Genomic DNA, 21,304 nt, shown 5'->3' with positions numbered 1-21,304 from the left:
TCAACATGCAGCAAGAGAACACACTGTACCAGTCTCAGTAAACATGCGTCCTCGTCAGAAATCACGCTACATTTCCTCATCATCAGACCCATCAACCCTGCTGTTATTTATAGCTCCGGCGCAGCATCAAACCGCAGGCTGCAGCCTTGTGCCCCAGAGCATGATGGATGTAAATAAAGCACACACACACACTCACGCGTGTGTTTGGCCCAGCCCCCGGCCGGCCCGCAGATGGAGTGAGACGCCGGAGTTGAGCTGTAGTGATGAGACTCGCTCCAGTAATGAATAAGCACAAGCAGAGCGCCGTGTCCATGTAGGTCAGAGCCGAGCATCAGGAGTGTGTCCTCACACACACACACACTCACACGCCAGCCGACGGTCATGGGCTCCGTAGTGTCAGGCTGCTTCTCCCAGCCGGGCCTGTCCGACGCCGAGAGTGTGTCCGTCCAGTAAGTCTTGACCTTCGGCTTGCATGACAAACGCTTCTCAAACGCTGTGGCGATTCACGCGTACAGCAGCTCCCAGCGTGTGTGTGTGTGTGTGAGTGAGTGTGTGTGACTGCAGTGACGTCTCAGCACCAGCCCTCGTGTCTGTCCGCTGTCAATGTCCTCTACAGCTGAAAGGTTGAAGCTTTCTGTGTGTGTGTGTGTGTGTGTGTGTGTGTGTGTGTGTGTGTGTGTGTGATTCTCCCCTCCCGCTCGACTCCAGTGGGCTGATCCTGAAGCACATCTTGAATGATGATAACTCTAAACACAGCTGAGGTTTAGTAATGGAGATAAAGTTGCTTGTATTGTAATTATCATTACTCATGTACTGCTGAGTCATGGAACTGCAAACCTTTACCTTTTTCTGCTGTTCATATTATTGCTGTATAACTTGAAGAACTAATTGACAATTCTGTCTTGAGTGCAAATGCAGGTCATTTAATTGGGACTAAAAACGAACAGGCTCGTATCAGGGTAAAGGTGTGGACTCATTAGTGACATTTCAGTGAAACAAACCCTTTAAATCCTCATGCTCTTTATATTCCTCAGAACATGCGTGTTGTTCTCAGTGTGGCTGATTAAAGCAGTGATCAGCACTTCTGCCATCCTTTACGTCCACATGGCCACACACTCGGAGGTACACAGTGTGTGTGTGTGTGTGTGGGGCAGGTGCTGATGTCATGTGACGTGTCTCTCAGCAGGGTCTGCCTGTGGCTTGTCTGTGAGTTATTTGTCATGACATGTATAGGCTGTTAGAGAGTGAAATGGGGTAATGTGTCTCAGTGGGCCTATTTACACTGGGCCACTCGATCGGATAGCTGTGTGAATGGCCTCCGAAATGAATTGGAGTGAGTTCTAAATTCTCTCCCCAGTGCTGATGGTCTGCTCTCTCTCACTGCAGATTTTGACTATAAACTTAGCTGATGCTCTCCGTGATGTGAACCTGTTAAATTTGCAAATTACGCAGGAATTGGAGATCAGATTCATTCATGAGATAGAGTTATGTGGCCAAGCGTGAATGGAATAGTTGTAATTAGGGGGGTAACAATATATTGCAGTACAAAAATGCATTAATATGTGTCGTGGATAGTGACAATATGTATTGTGGATAATTTCTCACTCTATGCGAGGAAAAAATAAAGTTTTCAGAGTTTTAGTGTCAGTACTACATTAAACTACTATATATAATGTTGAATATAATGTATAATAATGCAATGGGGGAATATTTGTGGGTCCTGATAATGTCCTGATACTGACATTATTATAAATATATCTAGTCAGTGACTGAGTTCAAGCATTTTCATCTAAAATAATCCTGTATTTCAGCTCCAGAATCATGAATATTGTTATTCTGGCGTCTCTATTGTCCTGAGCTTTGGGTTTCAGCACCAAGTCCAAGACTATTCATTTACACACTCAGTGTAACACAAAATTTAGCATTTTAATCAACAGTACATTTATTGTGAACCTTTTATCTTATGTCTTGGGAGTATTGCAATAATATGGTACTGTGAGTTCAGTATCGTGATCTGTATCGTGACATGAGGGTCTCGTTACACCCCTAATAGCTAGTCATGTATCGTGATCGAATCGTGGCATGAGGGTATCGCTATGGCAAATAGCAAAGTGTGTTTTTCTTTTTATCAGGCTTGTGGCTGATCTGCGCTGTTGGGATTGAATGAATCAGCACACACCCTGCTAATCACCTGACCCGGGTGAGATCTGACCGGAGGAGAGATGCTGTGTGTGTGTTGGCTGACTCTAGTGAGTTGAAGTCATTGCTCATCAGCCTCATATTTCACCGACCTGCCCTTCTGCTCAAGGCTGAGCGTTTTACAGCCACCACCTCATCTCATGATAAAACACCACAAACAGCCTCAGATATCTGCACAGATCCTTACTGAGGTCACACACACACACACACACACGCTCATGTGCTTTTACAGGGACTTCTGCTGTTAAACTCTGGGAAGCGTTCCTGTGGTAGTCTGTGTAAGAACAGACTGTATCAGTGAGTGTGTCGTCGTCTGCTGTTATTCCGGCATTCTGCAGACGCCTGGAGAGAATCTGAGGTCAATCTTAGTGCTGCTGAAATGTGGGAGCAGCAATAGGGAAGTTGGAGAATGTTTGGAAAGGGTGGGAGGCTGACACGTGCAGGCTTTCACTTCATACTTTCAGTGCGAGGGAATGAAGAAAAACTAACTTTGCTCAGTAGTATAGATGGAGGGAGGCGCTTTCAGACCTTTATCTGGACTCCTCTGGTCTGTTGCTATTGCAGACTCTCTGAAGCTCTGGTCAACGAGTGTACAACTTGTTTTTCCTTACTATCGTTTGGACTTCAGTCTGCTCTCAGGTCAGTGGCTCTCTTGGCTCAGGATGGTGATGTGGGAAATGTCTTCTTTCTCTTACCCAGGGCTGTTTGTGCTGGTGATCTTCAGTTTGTGTTCTGCTTTCTCTGCTCTTTCTCATTGTGTTTCAGTCTTCTGTGATTGAATTAACTCCATGGCCTTTTATTTCAGCTGTGTGTTGTGGAAGAAAGACTTCCTGCTTGAGTAGTATCATGGGAGAGTAAATCATTTCATATTCCCACGATATAGATCCCGCTGTGATATTTGTAGAGCTCTGTGCAAGAAGTGGTCCTCTAAAGAAATATTCTGAAACATGAAATAACTTCATAGTTATGTTGTATGTTATGTAATCATAGAATGATTCTTGAAATTCTTGATTCTGATTGGTTGATTGCAGTAATTACAGGTCTGTTTTTCCCCAAACACTCCCTGTCAGTCTGCCAATGCCAGTCAAATGCATCAATTTTAGTAAATTAGTAAATTAGTAAAGTTTGAATATGAATTCAACTGATTCTTCAGTTTATTATATTTTTAATTAAAATTAAGTCAAGCTATTGAAACGGGATTCCAAAAAATCCAAATGGAAAACACAGAATTCCAGGATGCTTAAAATTGACATGAAATGAAAACTCACCATCTATTTTGTGAATGATTCATCAACAATTCATCAGCCTACGTCAATTATTTTTCTTACTGTGTTGTTTTTTATGTCTGTGTTTGTTCCAGTGTCCTCCAATGGACGATAACATTGTTTATTATAAGCGTGCGCTGCAGTTATATCATCTGTTGCTTTAAATGCTCAAGCTCTTTAACGCTGGTTCATTTCTGATTGGCTGTCAATGTTTTTATCAGCTAAAAAATCACTATGAAAGTGATTAAAACAATACCGCTCTTCTGTGTCGTTATCGTTACAGCTGTTGTGGACTTTCTTATTCTCAGAGTTGATTATTAAATACTAAATTATTAAATACTAAATTATCATTTATAGTCATCGTCCTTGACGTGACAGCCCTTTAATCTGTGCATTAGTGGTGTTTTTTTCAGTGACTCTGAAATCGACACAACAATAGGTGGCGACAAGTGACTAAGTCATTGAATTATTCATGCATAAAAAAACTGAATAATTCATGAATGCAACTACTGGGTTGCTTAAAGGGTTAGTTCTCCTAAAAATGAAATTTCTGTCATTAATTACTCACCCTCATGTTGTTTCAAACCCCGTAAGACCTTTGTTCATCTTCAGAACACAAATAAAGATCTTTTTGAGTTTTCTGTCCCTCCATTGACAGCAATGCAACTACCACTTTCAAGGCCCTGAAAGGCAGTAAACACATCATTAAAATAGTCCATGTGACCACAGTGGTTCAACCTTAATGTTATGAAGTGACGATAATACTTTTTGTGCGACTTTATTCAACAATTTCTTCTGTTCCGTGTCTTCTCCGACGCTGTACATGTGAGCAGCACGTCACATGCGTGTGATGCTGACGCAGGAGCCGGCCAATAGTGAGCCGGTCTGACGTAGAACCTGGAAGCGCTGTTTACGTTACGCGAATAGCGTCAGAGAAGTGAAGGGAAGAGAACAAATAGTTGCATAAAGTCATTCTTTTTTTGTTTTTTGTGCACAAAAAGTATTCTCATCACTTCATCATAACATAAAGGTTGAAGCACTGTAGTCACATGGACTATTTTAACTTTACTACCTTTCTGGGGCTTAAAAGTTTTAATTACGTAGACTGTCAATGGAGGGACAGAAAGCTCTCGGATTTAATCAAAAATAACTTAATTTGTGTTCTGAGAATGACAGGTTTACAGGTTTGGAACGACATGAGGGTGAGTAACTAATGACAGACTTTTCATTTTGGGGTGAACTAACCCTTTAATAACTTTAACAGAGTTTTTTGAGGGAAATCAACCTACCAATGAAGAAATGAACCGGAGAAGGAGCCTCAGAGCCACACCCACCTATTGCATCATCACCACGGACCAATGGCAGTTCAAAGTTCAAACTTCAGTTTGGCCTGATTTTGTCCAAAATGACGTCATACCAGTTCGTTCTCCAATTTTGTCTTTAAGTTTCACCTGTGAACAGTGCACTGTACCCTGCATTCACTTTATCATTCAAACAACATCGTTCCTCTGTGTTGTTATCGTTATATCATTCACGCGATTTGCTGTTTGATTCTCAACCCTTTTTTTAAAGTGTCATAATTTCATGTTGTGAATGTTAAGCTTATTGTAGTATCAGTTTAGCTTGGTCTCAGCCTTTTCAGCCCTGATTCTCAGCAGCAGAAGTGTTGCAGTCAGAAGGTCTTCTGTGCTGTAGATCCACAGCTGGACAGACTCTCCCTTCAGGGCCTCAGAGAAACCCAACATGTGTGGTCATGAGCCATACACCACTGTTTCCCATCATGCATCACGCGTCTCAGCACAGAGCACTTCATGCATCGCCTCTCTGTCCCTTACTTTTGTAGAGCTCATAATAATTCTTTATAGTTTGAAACGGGCGGTTTCTTCATTAGGGCGATTGGGCGACGCACCACCAAAGTGTGAAAGGGACTTTTTCAATCACATGCGCATTCAACCTCAGAGTTACGCTAGCCGTCACTGCTGTTCTGCCTCTGGATATAGTCCAATCAGCGTCAAGTCGCGTTCTGTGGAGTACCGCCTCTTTTTGGACGATTTCACTGGCCGAGAATCGCACAGTGTTCCCATAGACTTACATACACAGATATTTTATTATTTTTTTAGGCACTGCATTCTCTATGGGTTCCGGGAGGGCTAGCGCTAACGTGCTTTCGTCACCATACGTAAACTTCACTTGTGCAGCGATTGGTGGGAACAAATATACAGTGAGGAAAATAAGTATTTGAACACCCTGCTATTTTGCAAGTTCTCCCACTTGGAAATCATGGAGGGGTCTGAAATTGTCATCGTAGATGCATGTCCACTGTGAGAGACATAATCTAAAAAAAAAAATCCAGAAATCACAATATATGATTTTTTAACTATTTATTTGTATGATACAGCTGCAAATAAGTATTTGAACACCTGTCTATCAGCTAGAATTCTGACCCTCAAAGACCTGTTAGTCTGCCTTTAAAATGTCCACCTCCACTCCATTTATTATCCTAAATTAGATGCACCTGTCTGAGGTCGTTAGCTGCATAAAGACACCTGTCCACCCCATACAATCAGTAAGAATCCAACTACTAACATGGCCAAGACCAAAGAGCTGTCCAAAGACACTAGAGACAAAATTGTACACCTTCACAAGGCTGGAAAGAGCTACGGGGAAATTGCCAAGCAGCTTGGTGAAAAAAGGTCCACTGTTGGAGCAATCATTAGAAAATGGAAGAAGCTAAACATGACTGTCAATCTCCCTCGGACTGGGGCTCCATGCAAGATCTCACCTCGTGGGGTCTCAATGATCCTAAGAAAGGTGAGAAATCAGCCCAGAACTACACGGGAGGAGCTGGTCAATGTCCTGAAAAGAGCTGGGACCACCGTTTCCAAGGTTACTGTTGGTAATACACTAAGACGTCATGGTCTGAAATCATGCATGGCACGGAAGGTTACCCTGCTTAAACCAGCACATGTCAAGGCCCGTCTTAAGTTTGCCAATGACCATTTGGATGATCCAGAGGAGTCATGGGAGAAAGTCATGTGGTCAGATGAGACCAAAATAGAACTTTTTGGTCATAATTCCACTAAACGTGTTTGGAGGAAGAAGAATGATGAGTACCATCCCAAGAACACCATCCCTACTGTGAAGCATGGGGGTGGTAGCATCATGCTTTGGGGGTGTTTTTCTGCACATGGGACAGGGCGACTGCACTGTATTAAGGAGAGGATGACCGGGGCCATGTATTGCGAGATTTGGGGAACAACCTCCTTCCCTCATTTAGAGCATTGAAGATGGGTCGAGGCTGGGTCTTCCAACATGACAATGACCCGAAGCACACAGCCAGGATAACCAAGGAGTGGCTCTGTAAGAAGCATATCAAGGTTCTTGCGTGGCCTAGCCAGTCTCCAGACCTAAACCCAATAGAGAATCTTTGGAGGGAGCTCAAACTCCGTGTTTCTCAGCGACAGCCCAGAAACCTGACTGATCTAGAGAAGATCTGTGTGGAGGAGTGGGCCAAAATCCCTCCTGCAGTGTGTGCAAACCTGGAGAAAAACTACAGGAAACGTTTGACCTCTGTAATTGCAAACAAAGGCTACTGTACCAAATATTAACATTGATTTTCTCAGGTGTTCAAATACTTATTTATACTTACTTATCACAGTGGGCATGCACCTACGATGACAATTTCAGACCCCTCCATGATTTCTAAGTGGGAGAACTTGCAAAATAGCAGGGTGTTCAAATACTTATTTTCCTCACTGTACCTCTATTAATAATCTTTAAGCTGAAGTGACATCTAGTAATTTCCTCAGTGCATTACTTACATTTCATGGACATATTCTCCATCTGTAAATGTTAGAAAGTCAAGCAAATATTTCCATTTTGCTGTCAGGAGTGGACGAGCGTCCGCAGGCTAAACTGCCGTGAACGAGCGCGCCGAACAGACGGAGCGCGATAGAATAGGAGCGCAATAATTCTGACTAAAATATACATTAACACTAAATTATAAATATATTTTGCTAAAATATTTGTTGTTGAATATGTGTTGTTGTTGGGGAACATAAATGCTAAAGAATTTCAAACCTACGAGTGTATTTTTATGATATCAGTTTTGTTTTTATTTATTTTCATTTTAAGTTTAGTGAATTTAACTACTTCTTTAAAAAGCTTTATTTTGTTTTTAGGTTGTAATGTTGCAATGTTAGGATGTAATGTGATTTGACCCCTTTTTTGGATAGACTGCAAGGTTACATTCACTATGTTTGTTTTCATAGCCTTCAATATGGACATTGTTTGTAGGACAATATTAATCAGGATATGATTTTTTTTTTTTTATTAAATCGTTTTTTTTTATTCAAATAGAAAAAAATAATAAATACTGAGATTATACCATACATCGCCGTTTAGCCCAAAAATTCAGATTTCTTTGGCAGTTGGCTATTGCCCAACCCTACCTTATGGCCTGCTGTAAATGCTGAATTTTCCATTTTTAGCCCTGCAGTAATGATACATTATTATCACTGTTAAATGGTTATTTAACAATTAGCCTACATTCAGTCCTGCATTAATAATTCAGTTTGTTTGCGCTTTTAGATAATACCAGTTTAGCTCAACCGATTACCAAGCGAGGCTTCATTTTGTTCAGTCTGTGTGTAAAAAGGTCACATTAGCAATTAAAGAAAAAACACTTCAGCAAACCATGGTCAGGTTATTTTTGGTCCCAAATTTGTATAAATGTTACTGGTAGTCACTGTATGAAGAGTTTTTGGGTATAATATGTCACAGTTTACTTTATTTTTCTATCCTCACTTACATAAATGAACTATAGTGTCCTGCACACACTAGTAAAAAAATATCCGGTTTCTGATTAATTTTTGGTTTGACTGTAGGTGTTCAGCTAAATCCTAATAGAGCAGCTTTCCTTGTGTTTTCCATTTCGAGTGCGAGGTGTGGTCACTTTCAGTTTTATAGTGGTGCTCTTAAAACCAATGAAATGTTCTAGTTGTGGTTCTCACATGCCAGAAATAAAGTCACTTCTCTCATCCCAAACAATGGCTAAATTAGCTTTAAAAATAGTTTTTTTTTTACTTGGTTATTATTGTAGGTTGTCTGTGATTTCATACTGGTAAGCACAGGATCTCTTTAGAAGGCTAAGAGAAAAATATTTATGTAGCCTATCTATATTACTATCTGAAACAAAAATAAATCAACTCTTTAGTATGTAATGCCATGTCGGTGATGTTTAAAGCACCATCTACTCATGCGCACTTCACACACATTAGCATACTACTTTCCTCCTCAGTCTTCCTTCAGTTGTTTTGAGGAAGGATAGTTTGCTCTTCTTCTTCTCCTCCTCTGAGGTCTGGCTGGGAGAAGCAAGGGTTTGTGGGAAATGCTGGAGTCGAGAGATGAGCAGCAGACACTAGCATGCGCTGAACTTTCAACAGCGCTTTATTTTCCTACTTTGACCAGCGATGTGTGAAGTTTACCGGCGCGTTTGAGCCCGCGTCTCCGTCGAGATGTTCGTGAGTGCGCCGAGTGAGAGCGGGAGGTTCGCGCTCTGGACGTGTACGTGAAATCCGCAGGTAAACAAAGACTCTAGTGAAAGTTTGAGAACTGCACGCGACGCGACGCGACACATCAGAGCGCGACGCGCGCTTTATAATCGTTGATGCTGTGAATAGTTGACGCGCATGGGTTATTCATACAAACAACTTCGGTCATTTTTAACGGGAGCGTTGCGTTCTGTTGTGACGGGACGCGTCGCGTCGCGTGCAGGGCAAACGTTGGAGTGAAATGTTTTAATGTCTCTCTCTTTGGTAAATTACATTGAGTCTTCTATAACGCACAAACGAACTCCTTTTTTCATTAAGAAAACACGTTTTTTTTTGGTCAAACGTATCAGAGATGCAAGTTACACAACGCGCATACTTGGATATTTGGAGTTTCATCACTAGCTACTATCTATTATTATTATTAGATCCTCTTGTTGTGTCTGACCATGGCACAGTGAATTGTACAGACACACACACACACACACACACACACACACACACACACACACACACACACACACACACACACACACTGCACTTGTCCAATAAGCTGTGAATAGGAACACGTCAGTCTACACTTTAAACACATCATGCACTTGTATTGAAAATGCCTTTCTCAGTCTTTCTAATGCCCAGTTGTAATGTTTAACTGCTGAGGCGTTGAGTGTGTGTGATAGCTGATATCAAGGGTGAGGATATCATTCTGCCTGGACATCTTCATTGTTTTCACACCTGTATTTATGTGTGCTGTATGATGTTTTGATGGACTGTAGTGTGAAAACAGATGTTTGAGGATCTGTTATGACTGCCTCCCTGTGGTGAAACACTACAACACCTTCAATAGCAGAAACTCTTCTCTCTTTACTCTTAACTAGATAAGAGAACATTAGGAGTGTGTGTGTGTACGCTGTAGAACAAAATGTCAAAGTTTTGGGAATTATTGCTTCAGACATTAAAAAAATAAAAATAATTGTCAGTTTTAATAATCGAGTTAATATTTTGCCATGTTTTTGCTCTTATCAATTTCATGGCAATATTAATATATTTCAGTACTTGACTTTAAGATTATTATTTACTGATGTTTATATGCTAATTTGAGAATGAGGATGACAAAAACATAATTTAATACACAGCATGTATTTCTTTTTAAAGATTTAAATAAAATACTGCTTGTATCCTGTCCGGGTGCCTATAGTAAGTGTTGTAGCTTGTGTAACTACCTGGCAACATTATGGAAATATATTTATAACAATAACAAGAGAAAGGCATTTTCAATGCATAAATATTTTTCAATAAGACTTTGCCTTTGTCTAGTTTTTCTAGCTCTATTGTAATAGTGTAGAGAGAAAATATCAGAAATGTGATCGGCACTTGAACCTGGGTCCACTATTATTTACTATTTTACCATTATTTTGGATAAGTTTAAATAGTCAGTCACTCGTCTCAGCGCTGTGTTTGTGTCAAACAAGTATCAGCACCACAATAACCGTTTACCCTGCAGTGAATTGCCTTTATGCAAATGCTTGATTATTAACTATTTGCATTCCTGAACTTAATGCTGAAGAGGGCAAACAAATACTAGACGCTAATAACTGGAGACGTTTAGTGCTTGTATCGATTATATCCTCCTTGTTTTTTGAATGCATTTCCAGTAGGATGTGATATTGAACCCTTAATGCTAATAGTTGTGTGTCACTATTAATATTAGTTTTCTATGGATCCCAATGTATAAAAATATAATAATTAAGTCATTTCAGAAAATGTAAATGTCTGTACTGTTACAGTGTGATGGCCTTTGAATAAAAGTGTGGCAAGATACTTCCTGAACAAGATAATCAGATTAGTGTCGGCCAATAGTATCAGTGTGATCACAGTGGTAAAATGTTAGTGATTGATTGGCAACAAGCTCATGTTACTGTACACACAGGTTTTGTAAATGTAGACAGGTAGGACAAAAAGATCTTGGTTGATATCAAAAACACAATTAAATAGCAGAGTAATGAATGTAGTCTAAATAGTCCTGTTGCTGTTAATTATGACAGATATTAATCAAACAACTATAGTGACTAAAGAAAGAAAAATAATTTGTTTTAAATATATATATATATATATTTTTTTTACTGTTTACTTGAAAATGACATTAAAAAGCTTGAAGCAATGTTGACTTCATTAAAAAACACTTGAAGGCTGAATACATTTAATGTGTTTTTGATTACAGTATTTAGACTGTATTTCACATGTACTTATGTGATATTATGAATAATTTATGTGTTTCTGAAGACTGTATTAGCATATTTGTTGCATATTGAAGAAATAATTGCCTTCAGAAAGTCGAAAGAGAAACGAGTTCAGCCACAAACAGATGTACAGATATAGTGCGTCTCTGTTTCAGACACTTTCACACATTAAACCTGCTAAATTGCTGTAAAATTGGCAGATTAGTGGAGGCATCACATTTGCTGCTCACACAAGCAACAGCTTTCAGTCTTTTACTGCGTTCACACATCAGCAGCAAAGCATGCAGACAAACTCTGAGACGTCAGTCATTGGAAATGTCTTTTAAAAGCTGCAGCGTTTTCTTCATCATTTTTTTTTACCACTAATGTTACAGTCTCTGTAAACTGATTTTTAACAATTACAAGTGTTTCATCAGTTCACACATGACGTTTAAATGGTAAAATGCCTTTAAAAAGTGTTTTCTGGATTAGTTTAGATGGCATTAATGTGTCTCAAAGTCTTGTGCAAGTGTCTCAGAGTTATTCGTCACATTCTTAAACTGCACTGCGCAGTCTCTTCACTCATACTAATATCATTTTGTTTTGTAGGATATATCATAAAGATAATGTTAAATTCTGTGATTGTCTATTTTTATGTGCCATTGTTTGCATGTAAATCAGTATGCCATGTTGACATGCCCAGTATTTTCAATAATTAAATATCTTATTTTCTAATTCTGTATAATGCATGGTACATTATCTGTGCAGTATTAGTCCTATATAATTTTTAATGTTAAATCCCTTTCAGTCAGACTACAAAAGTTTATAAAGTTTTATGGACAACTGTAAAAAGTTTGTTCATTTTTCCCTTAAAAAAAGTGAGGAACTTTATTCTCTCTATTTTTCTTCACTTCACAATTAGCATCATTTACTGTGCCCATGTTTCTAAACTAGGGAAACGGCAAGGACATTTTTATTCGTTTTTTGTGTCACCGTTTATACAGTGAAGAAGTGACAGCGCTTTTGTCCAATCACAGTAGAGGATCAGAAGACACGGTTGCATAACTCACTCTCCTGCCAATGAGTGCACACAGATCTCCGACTGGATATCAGGAACATCTCTTTTCCTTCTTGTCATTTGTTCAGGCACTCAACAGATGGCACTGTTAAACTGCGGCGAGGTGTGTGTGAGGACTTGAGGATAGCGGATACTGGACTTATACAGTATATTTGATGAAATGAAGTACAGACAACCTCAGTGAACAATACTATTTAATTAAAGTTTTCATGGTCATTCATCTTATTCAATCAGCCTCCTCACTGCATCTCAGTGTCACGTCTCTGTGTGAATGACCATAACCTTCTTCAGATGCTGTCCTTCATGACACAGCTAGTGTTTGTGTGTATTATCCCTCAGTGGCCCGAACAGAAGAACACAGATTGGACTCTGAGATCTTGGATGATGTCATTGATGTGGGAGGACAGTTTCTGGTGTAGTTTTGGCTGTCGTCTCTATTGGCAGAGGCCTGTGGTGACATTGGTCTTCTGTATCGGCGGCCTGTGGATTTGGCTTTGCATTTGTTTCTCTCTGGTGAAATGCGTCTGATGATGCGGTCTAGACACGGAGATTTCAGATATGTCTGTTAATGTTAGAGCGATATCAGACGGTTGCTCAAAAGTCGTCTCAAGACAATAGTTTCAAGACAATATTACAACAAAGCAAAACAAAAGACAAAATCAAATAATAATACCCAGAAAAGAGAAAAGAAAGAAGACTAAAAAAAGAAAGAAAAAGGGTAAATAAAAGTGTGGCTTGACAAAATTAAAGTGCACAGTCTGCATGATTAACTGCGTTCACACCGCAGGACAGCAAATGCGAGTGAATTTTGTCATCTTTGCAGGACTGTGATATGAAGAGTGCAAAGGAACATATTTTAGCAACTGTGTGAAAGTGAACAGCACATAACAGGTACAATAAACATGAATATTGGTACAGTATGCGTCACATGACTAAACTTACGCCATCGTTTTTAGATGAATGCCTCCGTTCTGACAGTCCGCACTACAATGCTGAAACAGCGTTTTCAAATTTATCTACTTTGAAGAGCGTTTTCAAAAAGCTTTGTTTTCATAAATAAAAACGCCGTCTCAGTGTGAACGGAAGGCCAAAACGGAGTGAAATTAGTGTGGACAAGGCCTAAAACATAAAAAAAACTTTTTTTTTCTAACTGACTAGCCGATTGTTGTGTGATTGTACCGGTGTAATGTGCGGTTGTGTGTTGTGTAGCAGCGATGCAGGGCTGAAGGACGTGCTGTCGGACTGGGACTCAGACATGGATGCTGTGGACTGTCTTAAGGACTCAGATGTTCTCCACAATGGCAGCCGGAGGGACCATGAAGCGGCCCGGCGTCTGGCCCGGCGGCTTTACCACCTCGAGGGCTTCCGGCGCTCCGATGTGGCCAAACACCTAGGCAAGAAGTGAGTGCTTTCAGACATACATTCAGTTCGGGGTTTTCTTCCTTTGTTTGATTGGTTACCTGTTTTATAACCACAAACCAGAGGAATATGAAAACATTGGCCTCTAACTTGAATCTGAAGAACGACAACCTGCAGAAATACATGTAGATGCTTGCTTTGAGTCTGATTGGTTGGCAGGTAGTTCTGGGTTTATTGACCACATTACACTTCTGTATCACTTCACCATTTTCTCTATGAATTCTCTTTGATAAAGCCACTGCAGAAACCAACTAATCGACCGTTTAACCACTGAACGAGTCCGGCATGTGCCTTATGTTGCTAAGCCATCTTCTTAGTTAAGGGCACATCACATATTAATTGTTATTAAGGTGAAAATGTTTTATTTGCAACCAGAGCATGATTTCTGCAATTTAGAGCACAATTCAAAAAGAATTACCATGAGCCAGGCAATGCTTGCTGTTGCAGCATTAAAACGTAGCATGGTTGGAGCCACGTGATTAGCGTACCGACATATAGCGCGACTTCAGCGAACCGAGGTCGATTCCCAGCTCTCTCTCTATCCCACGCTTTCCTGTCAAAATCTCTACTGTCCTATCCAATAAAGCCACAAAAAGGCCAAAAGCATAACATAAAAATAAAATAAAAATAGCATTCCCAGGCCATCAGTTTGCTCACACTAAAAGAGTGTGTAGGCACAGTTTATGCCAGATTTTTACAAAATAAATTCCGAAGTTTTTGCAAAAAAATGGTGCATGAATGTTTCAATACAAATGTTTTGCCGTACATTTCCACTTCAGACTCCTGTAGTTTTTCGTTCCTTGACACAGTCAAGACTTTGACTTGGTTACTTGGGATTTACAGACAAATACATAAAGGCATCATATTTTAAACAGAATTTAAGCCCTCATTACTGCAGTATTACTCTTTAAAACAGCTTTGAAAAGAGCTATATAAATAAATGCTGTGAGTTTAATGTCAGAGGTGGGTCCAGTTGTGCATGTGGAAACCCAATTCACTGTATTCCCTCTTGATTTTTAAATTGGCACAGCTCTGTCCATGCCTTTAAAACAAATTTGACACTGTATTTATATTTTCTTAACAAAGATCTTTTAACTACAAGCTGATTATAATGGGATTCATACATTGCATAGCCTGGATAAGAGCATCCAAAACAGCTTAATTTCAGTAATCTTCTAGTGTACTACGGTAAACTGTGCTCAGTGTTTTCTCAGATATGGTTCTGTCAGATGTGTGTGTGAGCTCAGGTCAGTGACTGCACTGGAGCAGTTAAACACCCTCAGTCCTCTTAAAGAACTGCCCTCAGCCCTCTCATTCTCACACACTAAACACATTTGAACATACAGGCACTCATCCATATTCATAAGCACTCTCAGTGCCAGACACGGTCCTCCAGAGGAGAGCATCATTACTCCAGTGTACTCTCTAGCATCGCCTCCACAGCTGTCTCACTCTCCTGCTGTCTCACTCTCCTGCTGTCTCACTCTCCTGCTGTCTAGACCATCACTGTCCACAGCATGAGCTCATCCTGTCTCACTCTCCTTCTGTCTCACTCTCCTGCTGCCTCACTCTCCTGCTGTCTAGACCATCACTGTCCACAGCATGAGCTCATCCTGTCTCACTCTCCTGCTGCCTCACTGCTGTCTCACTCTCCTTCTGTCTCACTCTCCTGCTGCCTCACTCTCCTGCTGTCTGTAGACCATGACTGTCCACAGCATGAGCTCATCCTGTCTCACTCTCCTTCTGCCTCACTCTCCTGCTGCCTCACTCTTCTGCTGCCTCACTCTTCTGCTGCCTCACTCTCCTTCTGTCTCACTCTCCTGCTGCCTCACTCTACTGCTGCCTCACTCTCCTTCTGTCTCACTCTCCTTCTGTCTCACTCTCCTGCTGTCTCACTCTCCTGCTGCCTCACTCTCCTGCTGCCTCACTCTCCTGCTGTCTGTAGACCATGACTGTCCACAGCATGAGCTCATCCTGTCTCACTCTCCTTCTGCCTCACTCTCCTGCTGCCTCACTCTTCTGCTGCCTCACTCTTCTGCTGCCTCACTCTCCTTCTGTCTCACTCTCCTGCTGCCTCACTCTACTGCTGCCTCACTCTCCTTCTGTCTCACTCTCCTTCTGTCTCACTCTCCTGCTGTCTCACTCTCCTGCTGCCTCACTCTCCTGCTGCCTCACTCTACTGCTGCCTCACTCTCCTTCTGTCTCACTCTCCTTCTGCCTCACTCTCCTGCTGTCTCACTCTCCTGCTGCCTCACTCTCCTGCTGCCTCACTCTACTGCTGCCTCACTCTCCTTCTGTCTCATTCTCCTTCTGTCTCACTCTCCTGCTGCCTCACTCTCCTGCTGCCTCACTCTCCTGCTGCCTCACTCTCCTTCTGTCTCACTCTCCTGCTGCCTCACTCTCCTTCTGTCTCACTCTCCTGCTGCCTCACTGCTGCCTCACTCTCCTGCTGTCTTACTCTCCTTCTGTCTCACTCTCCTGCTGCCTCACTCTCCTGCTGCCTCACTCTACTGCTGCCTCACTCTCCTTCTGCCTCACTCTCCTTCTGTCTCACTCTCCTGCTGTCTCACTCTCCTTCTGTCTCACTCTCCTGCTGCCTCACTCTCCTGCTGCCTCACTCTCCTTCTGCCTCACTCTCCTTCTGTCTCACTCTCCTGCTGTCTCACTCTCCTTCTGTCTCACTCTCCTGCTGCCTCACTCTCCTTCTGCCTCACTCTCCTTCTGTCTCACTCTCCTGCTGCCTCACTCTCCTGCTGTCTCACTCTCCTGCTGTCTCACTCTCCTGCTGTCTCACTCTCCTGCTGCCTCACTCTCCTGCTGCCTCACTCTCCTTCTGCCTCACTCTCCTTCTGCCTCACTCTCCTTCTGCCTCACTCTCCTGCTGTCTCACTCTCCTGCTGCCTCACTCTCCTGCTGCCTCACTCTACTGCTGTCTCACTTGCCTTCTGTCTCACTCTCCTTCTGTCTCACTCTCCTGCTGCCTCACTCTCCTGCTGTCTCACTCTCCTTCTGTCTCACTCTCCTTCTGTCTCACTCTCCTTCTGTCTCACTCTCCTGCTGTTTTACTCTCCTGCTGCCTCACTCTCCTGCTGCCTCACTCTCCTGCTGCCTCACTCTCCTGCTGCCTGTAGATCATCACTGTCCACAGCATGAGCTCATCCTGTCTCACTCTCCTGCTATCTCACTGCTGCCTCACTCTCCTGCTGTCTCACTCTCCTGCTGCCTCACTCTCCTGCTATCTCACTGCTGTCTCACTCTCCTGCTGTCTCACTCTCCTGCTGCCTCTCTCTCCTGCTGCCTCACTCTCCTGCTGTCTCACTCTCCTGCTATCTCACTGCTGTCTCACTCTCCTGCTGTCTCACTCTCCTGCTGTCTCACTCTCCTGCTGCCTCACTCTCCTGCTGTCTCTCTCTCCTGCTGTCTCACTCTCCTGCTGCCTCACTCTCCTGCTGCCTCACTCTCCTGCTGTCTCACTCTCCTTCTGCCTCACTCTCCTTCTGCCTCACTCTCCTTCTGCCTCACTCTCCTGCTGCCTCACTCTCCTGCTGCCTCACTCTCCTGCTGCCTCACTCTCCTGCTGCCTCTCTCTCCTGCTGTCTCACTCTCCTTCTGTCTCACTCTCCTGCTGCCTCACTCTCCTGCTGTCTCACTCTCCTGCTGTCTCACTCTCCTGCTGCCTCACTCTCCTGCTGCCTCACTCTCCTGCTGCCTGTAGATCATCACTGTCCACAGCATGAGCTCATCCTGTCTCACTCTCCTGCTATCTCACTGCTGCCTCACTCTCCTGCTGTCTCACTCTCCTGCTGCCTCACTCTCCTGCTATCTCACTGCTGTCTCACTCTCCTGCTGCCTCACTCTCCTGCTGCCTCTCTCTCCTGCTGCCTCACTCTCCTGCTGTCTCACTCTCCTGCTGCCTCACTCTCCTGCTGCCTCACTCTCCTGCTGCCTCACTCTACTGCTGCCTCACTCTCCTGCTGCCTCACTCTCCTGCTGTCTCACTCTCCTGCTGCCTCACTCTCCTGCTGTCTCACTCTCCTGCTGCCTCACTCTCCTGCTGCCTCACTCTCCTGCTGCCTCACTCTACTGCTGCCTCACTCTCCTGCTGCCTCACTCTCCTTCTGTCTCACTCTCCTGCTGCCTCACTCTCCTGCTGCCTCACTCTACTGCTGTCTCACTTGCCTTCTGTCTCACTCTCCTTCTGTCTCACTCTCCTGCTGCCTCACTCTCCTGCTGTCTCACTCTCCTTCTGCCTCACTCTCCTGCTGCCTCACTCTCCTGCTGCCTCACTCTCCTGCTGTCTCACTCTCCTGCTGTCTCACTCTCCTGCTGCCTCACTCTCCTGCTGTCTCACTCTCCTGCTGCCTCACTCTCCTGCTGCCTCACTCTCCTGCTGCCTCACTCTCCTGCTGCCTCACTCTCCTTCTGTCTCACTCTCCTGCTGCCTCACTCTCCTGCTGCCTCACTCTACTGCTGTCTCACTTGCCTTCTGTCTCACTCTCCTTCTGTCTCACTCTCCTGCTGCCTCACTCTCCTGCTGTCTCACTCTCCTTCTGTCTCACTCTTCTGAGTTGCCCTGGTCGGGTATAAAGTCCAGATTACAGATCTCTGGAAGTCCTGTAGTTGGAGAGGGCCTCCAGGAGAAAGCAGGCCGGCCAGCCCAGGCAGGGGGCACTCTGGCTGGGGAAGAGAAGAGACTTTGGTATCTGGCAGTACGAAACCTCCAGGAAATGACAGGCCGGTTTTCCGAAAAGCCCTTCCCAGGCAGGGTGCAGCCTTCCTGGGAAACGAATCGTGCTCAAACGACCCCCCCCCCCCATTGAGTCAAAATTTGAAGAAACGACTAAGTCCGTAAACGTGAGGTGGGTTCAGAGCTCCGTGCTCTCAGACCTCCATGGCCAGCCCGTGGAGGGTGCCTCGGTCCCGGTCACAGACAGTTCGGCGCGTGTGCCTACCGGAGCTCCGCCTGGGGCTGAGTCGGTCCTAAAACAGACCTTCGGGCCTTTGTGGAGGAGGGAAAGAGCAGGTTGGAGGCACACACCCGACCGCCCTCATCAGACCGTCGTGAGTCCCACTCAGAGTTGCCCTGGTCGGGTATAAAGTCCAGATTACAGATCTCTGGAAGTCCTGTAGCACTCTCCTGCTGCCTCTCTCTCCTGCTGCCTCACTCTCCTGCTGCCTCACTCTCCTGCTGCCTCACTCTCCTGCTGTCTGTAGATCATCACTGTCCACAGCATGAGCTCTAATATCTAATATTAGTATAAGGGAGATGCAGCTGTGGTCACATGATATGAGTAAGTCAAGTCATGAGTGCTGTAGAAACGTAAAAAAATGATGAAAAAGTGCAGTATAATTGCAACAGTTTGCACTGTACAGTGAATTAAAAGTTAAAGTGTTTTAGTAGAGGAATGGAGAGTGATTAAAATAGTAGGTTACCAACACAGCACAAATACAAACTACACGCCAAATATATATTCATAAATATATGTTTATATTTTATATTCATAAATATATATTTGTTGACTGCCCCGCCTTCCCCATCGAAGTTATTGGTACACTAAGCATCATGACTGAATATATTAATACCAATGCTTGATAGCCTCTATATTGAAATTCATTTGTCAAAAGGTATATGGACCCTGAATGTCAAACTCATTCACACGTGCGTCTGGGAATGCATGTTTCTTATGTAATCTGCTTACACTGCTGTGGTTTCTCTTGAGCAAACCTCTCCAATATAGAGGTGTGTCAGGGTAAATTAGTGTCTATTCAGGGTTGCTCATCATAAGCTAGAGTAATGCTCTGAACTTCACTAGATCTGATTTCTGTGTCACTCTGATATTTCACACGTACAGTCTGTGAGTATAAAAAGATGTGATGTGTTATTATTGTGTCCAGTTGAACTGTTGCTAATGTTTTTTTGTTTTCTCTGTAGTAATGTAATATATTTCTTGTGTTTGCATCCACAGTAATGACTTCAGCAAGATGGTTGCAGAAGAGTACCTCACATTCTTTGAGTTTACAGACCAGACATTGGACCAATCGCTCAGGTACTTCTCATGTCATCATGTGGGTGATTCATCATCTGATGTGTGATTGACTGCATGCTTCACTGTTAAGGTGGAGCTCATTAGAAGTGGCTTTTATTTAATACATATTTCCATGTTAGGACTGCTGGATGGTATAACATTATATACCGTGCATCAGTAAAAGTGAGTGCTTCTGATGTAGTGTTGATGCTGTGACTGAAGGCTGGTCACAGTTGCCAAGCAGCGTCTCAACTAATGTGCAGTCATACGGTCCATATCACTGCTGTTTTGCAATGTCTAGAAATGTGCCTCATCTGGTTAAATGTTTACAGTCTTTCGTTTTTAACTCAAGTGCTAAATAGTACAAATTAGTTTTTCTCGCAGTGACGTCACTGATTACATATAATCACATTACATATATTATGATCTTGCCTTGTGGTTGTCTCTTGGTCCCCCCCAAAAATCTAATCACATAAAGTTTAATTTGTAATATCAAAAATAGGAATAGTTGTGTAAAAAGTAATTAAATTTCCAGCAAAAATGCAATATTGTGATATATATACTGTTAAATAAGATTAGTCACACTGCAATGTGATTTATAGAACATAGGTTTCAAAGTTGTGAAAGGAGTATGTGGTGTTTTTGCTGCAATCTTCATTGCTGTTTCAAGATCATCAATCAAGATCATCGAGGCAACCAGGGCTTGACACCCGCCAACCCGCCGAATGCGTGTGTATTTCAGCAGTGGAGTTGGCTATATAAAACACTATAATGGATCCGTGCCCGTGCGTCAGGTCTTAAAGCGACAGTAGCCTAAATACCTGCTGCCAAATTATGAGATAATATTAAAAATATCTATATGGGCGTTTTTCCCTATAGTGATGTCAAAATTGTGGCCAGTGAAAATGCTGAGTGGCCAGTAACTTTGGAAAACCAGTATCCACAGTGGCTGGTGAGCAAAAAAGTTACTGCCAAGCCCTGTAGGCAACAAAAAAATGAAGATTATTGTGTTGTTTAAAAAGGTATATTTTTATCATTGTTATAAAGTTACTTTGGGTCACAGTTCAGGAGTTAGTTCAGATAATCAGCCAGTTTTCACAAACTTTTTCATTCATCTGCTTGTGTGCTCCTGGAGCTTTATTTCTGCCCACACACTCCTGTTTTCTGCTGTGATTGGGGCACTTTGTGGCTCCACAAACAAGAGGCATGATGTTGGTGTGTCTTGTGATGGTCATGTTATATTGCTGTTTTTCTGTTGCAGATGTTTTCTGAAAGCATTCTCACTAATGGGCGAGACTCAGGAGAGGGAGCGGGTGTTAATTCATTTCTCTAATCGGTACTACCAGTGTAACCCCACCATCATCACTGCACAAGGTACTGCATGTCCACCTCATTCACTCACTACTTACAAGATTAGTATTTTACATCAATATGAGAATATGTGGGACAGGCGTTCACTTTGTGTTTGTGTCCTGATCACCCAGCTGGAGTTTATTTCACTATATTGACTGTGTGACTGTACATTATGCTGCTTATTGCATGGCTACTT

At 42.8% G+C, this 21,304-nt stretch overlaps 1 protein-coding gene across 10 annotated transcripts in view; it reads left to right on the top strand.

The window, feature by feature from the left end:
- The window catches only part of psd3l (pleckstrin and Sec7 domain containing 3, like), a 132,714-nt gene that overhangs the window by 49,971 nt on the left and 61,439 nt on the right, over positions 1-21,304 (top strand). For 6 of the 10 annotated variants that reach the window (XM_081354297.1, XM_081354295.1, XM_081354291.1 and 3 more), the window contains exons 5-7: positions 13,520-13,711; positions 19,696-19,776; positions 21,017-21,129. In XM_081354297.1, coding sequence (XP_081210423.1) covers positions 13,520-13,711; positions 19,696-19,776; positions 21,017-21,129 — 386 coding nt within the window. Of the gene's footprint in view, positions 1-2,704; positions 2,839-8,669; positions 9,047-13,519; positions 13,712-19,695; positions 19,777-21,016; positions 21,130-21,304 lie in introns of those variants that run through there. The other 4 variants (XM_081354294.1, XM_081354298.1, XM_081354292.1 and 1 more) reach the window with 3 other exon arrangements.

This window comes from Scardinius erythrophthalmus (genome assembly GCF_964197995.2).
Source record: "Scardinius erythrophthalmus genome assembly, chromosome: 23".
Lineage (NCBI taxonomy): Eukaryota > Metazoa > Chordata > Actinopteri > Cypriniformes > Leuciscidae > Scardinius > Scardinius erythrophthalmus.
This window is presented reverse-complemented; position numbering and strand designations above follow the sequence as displayed.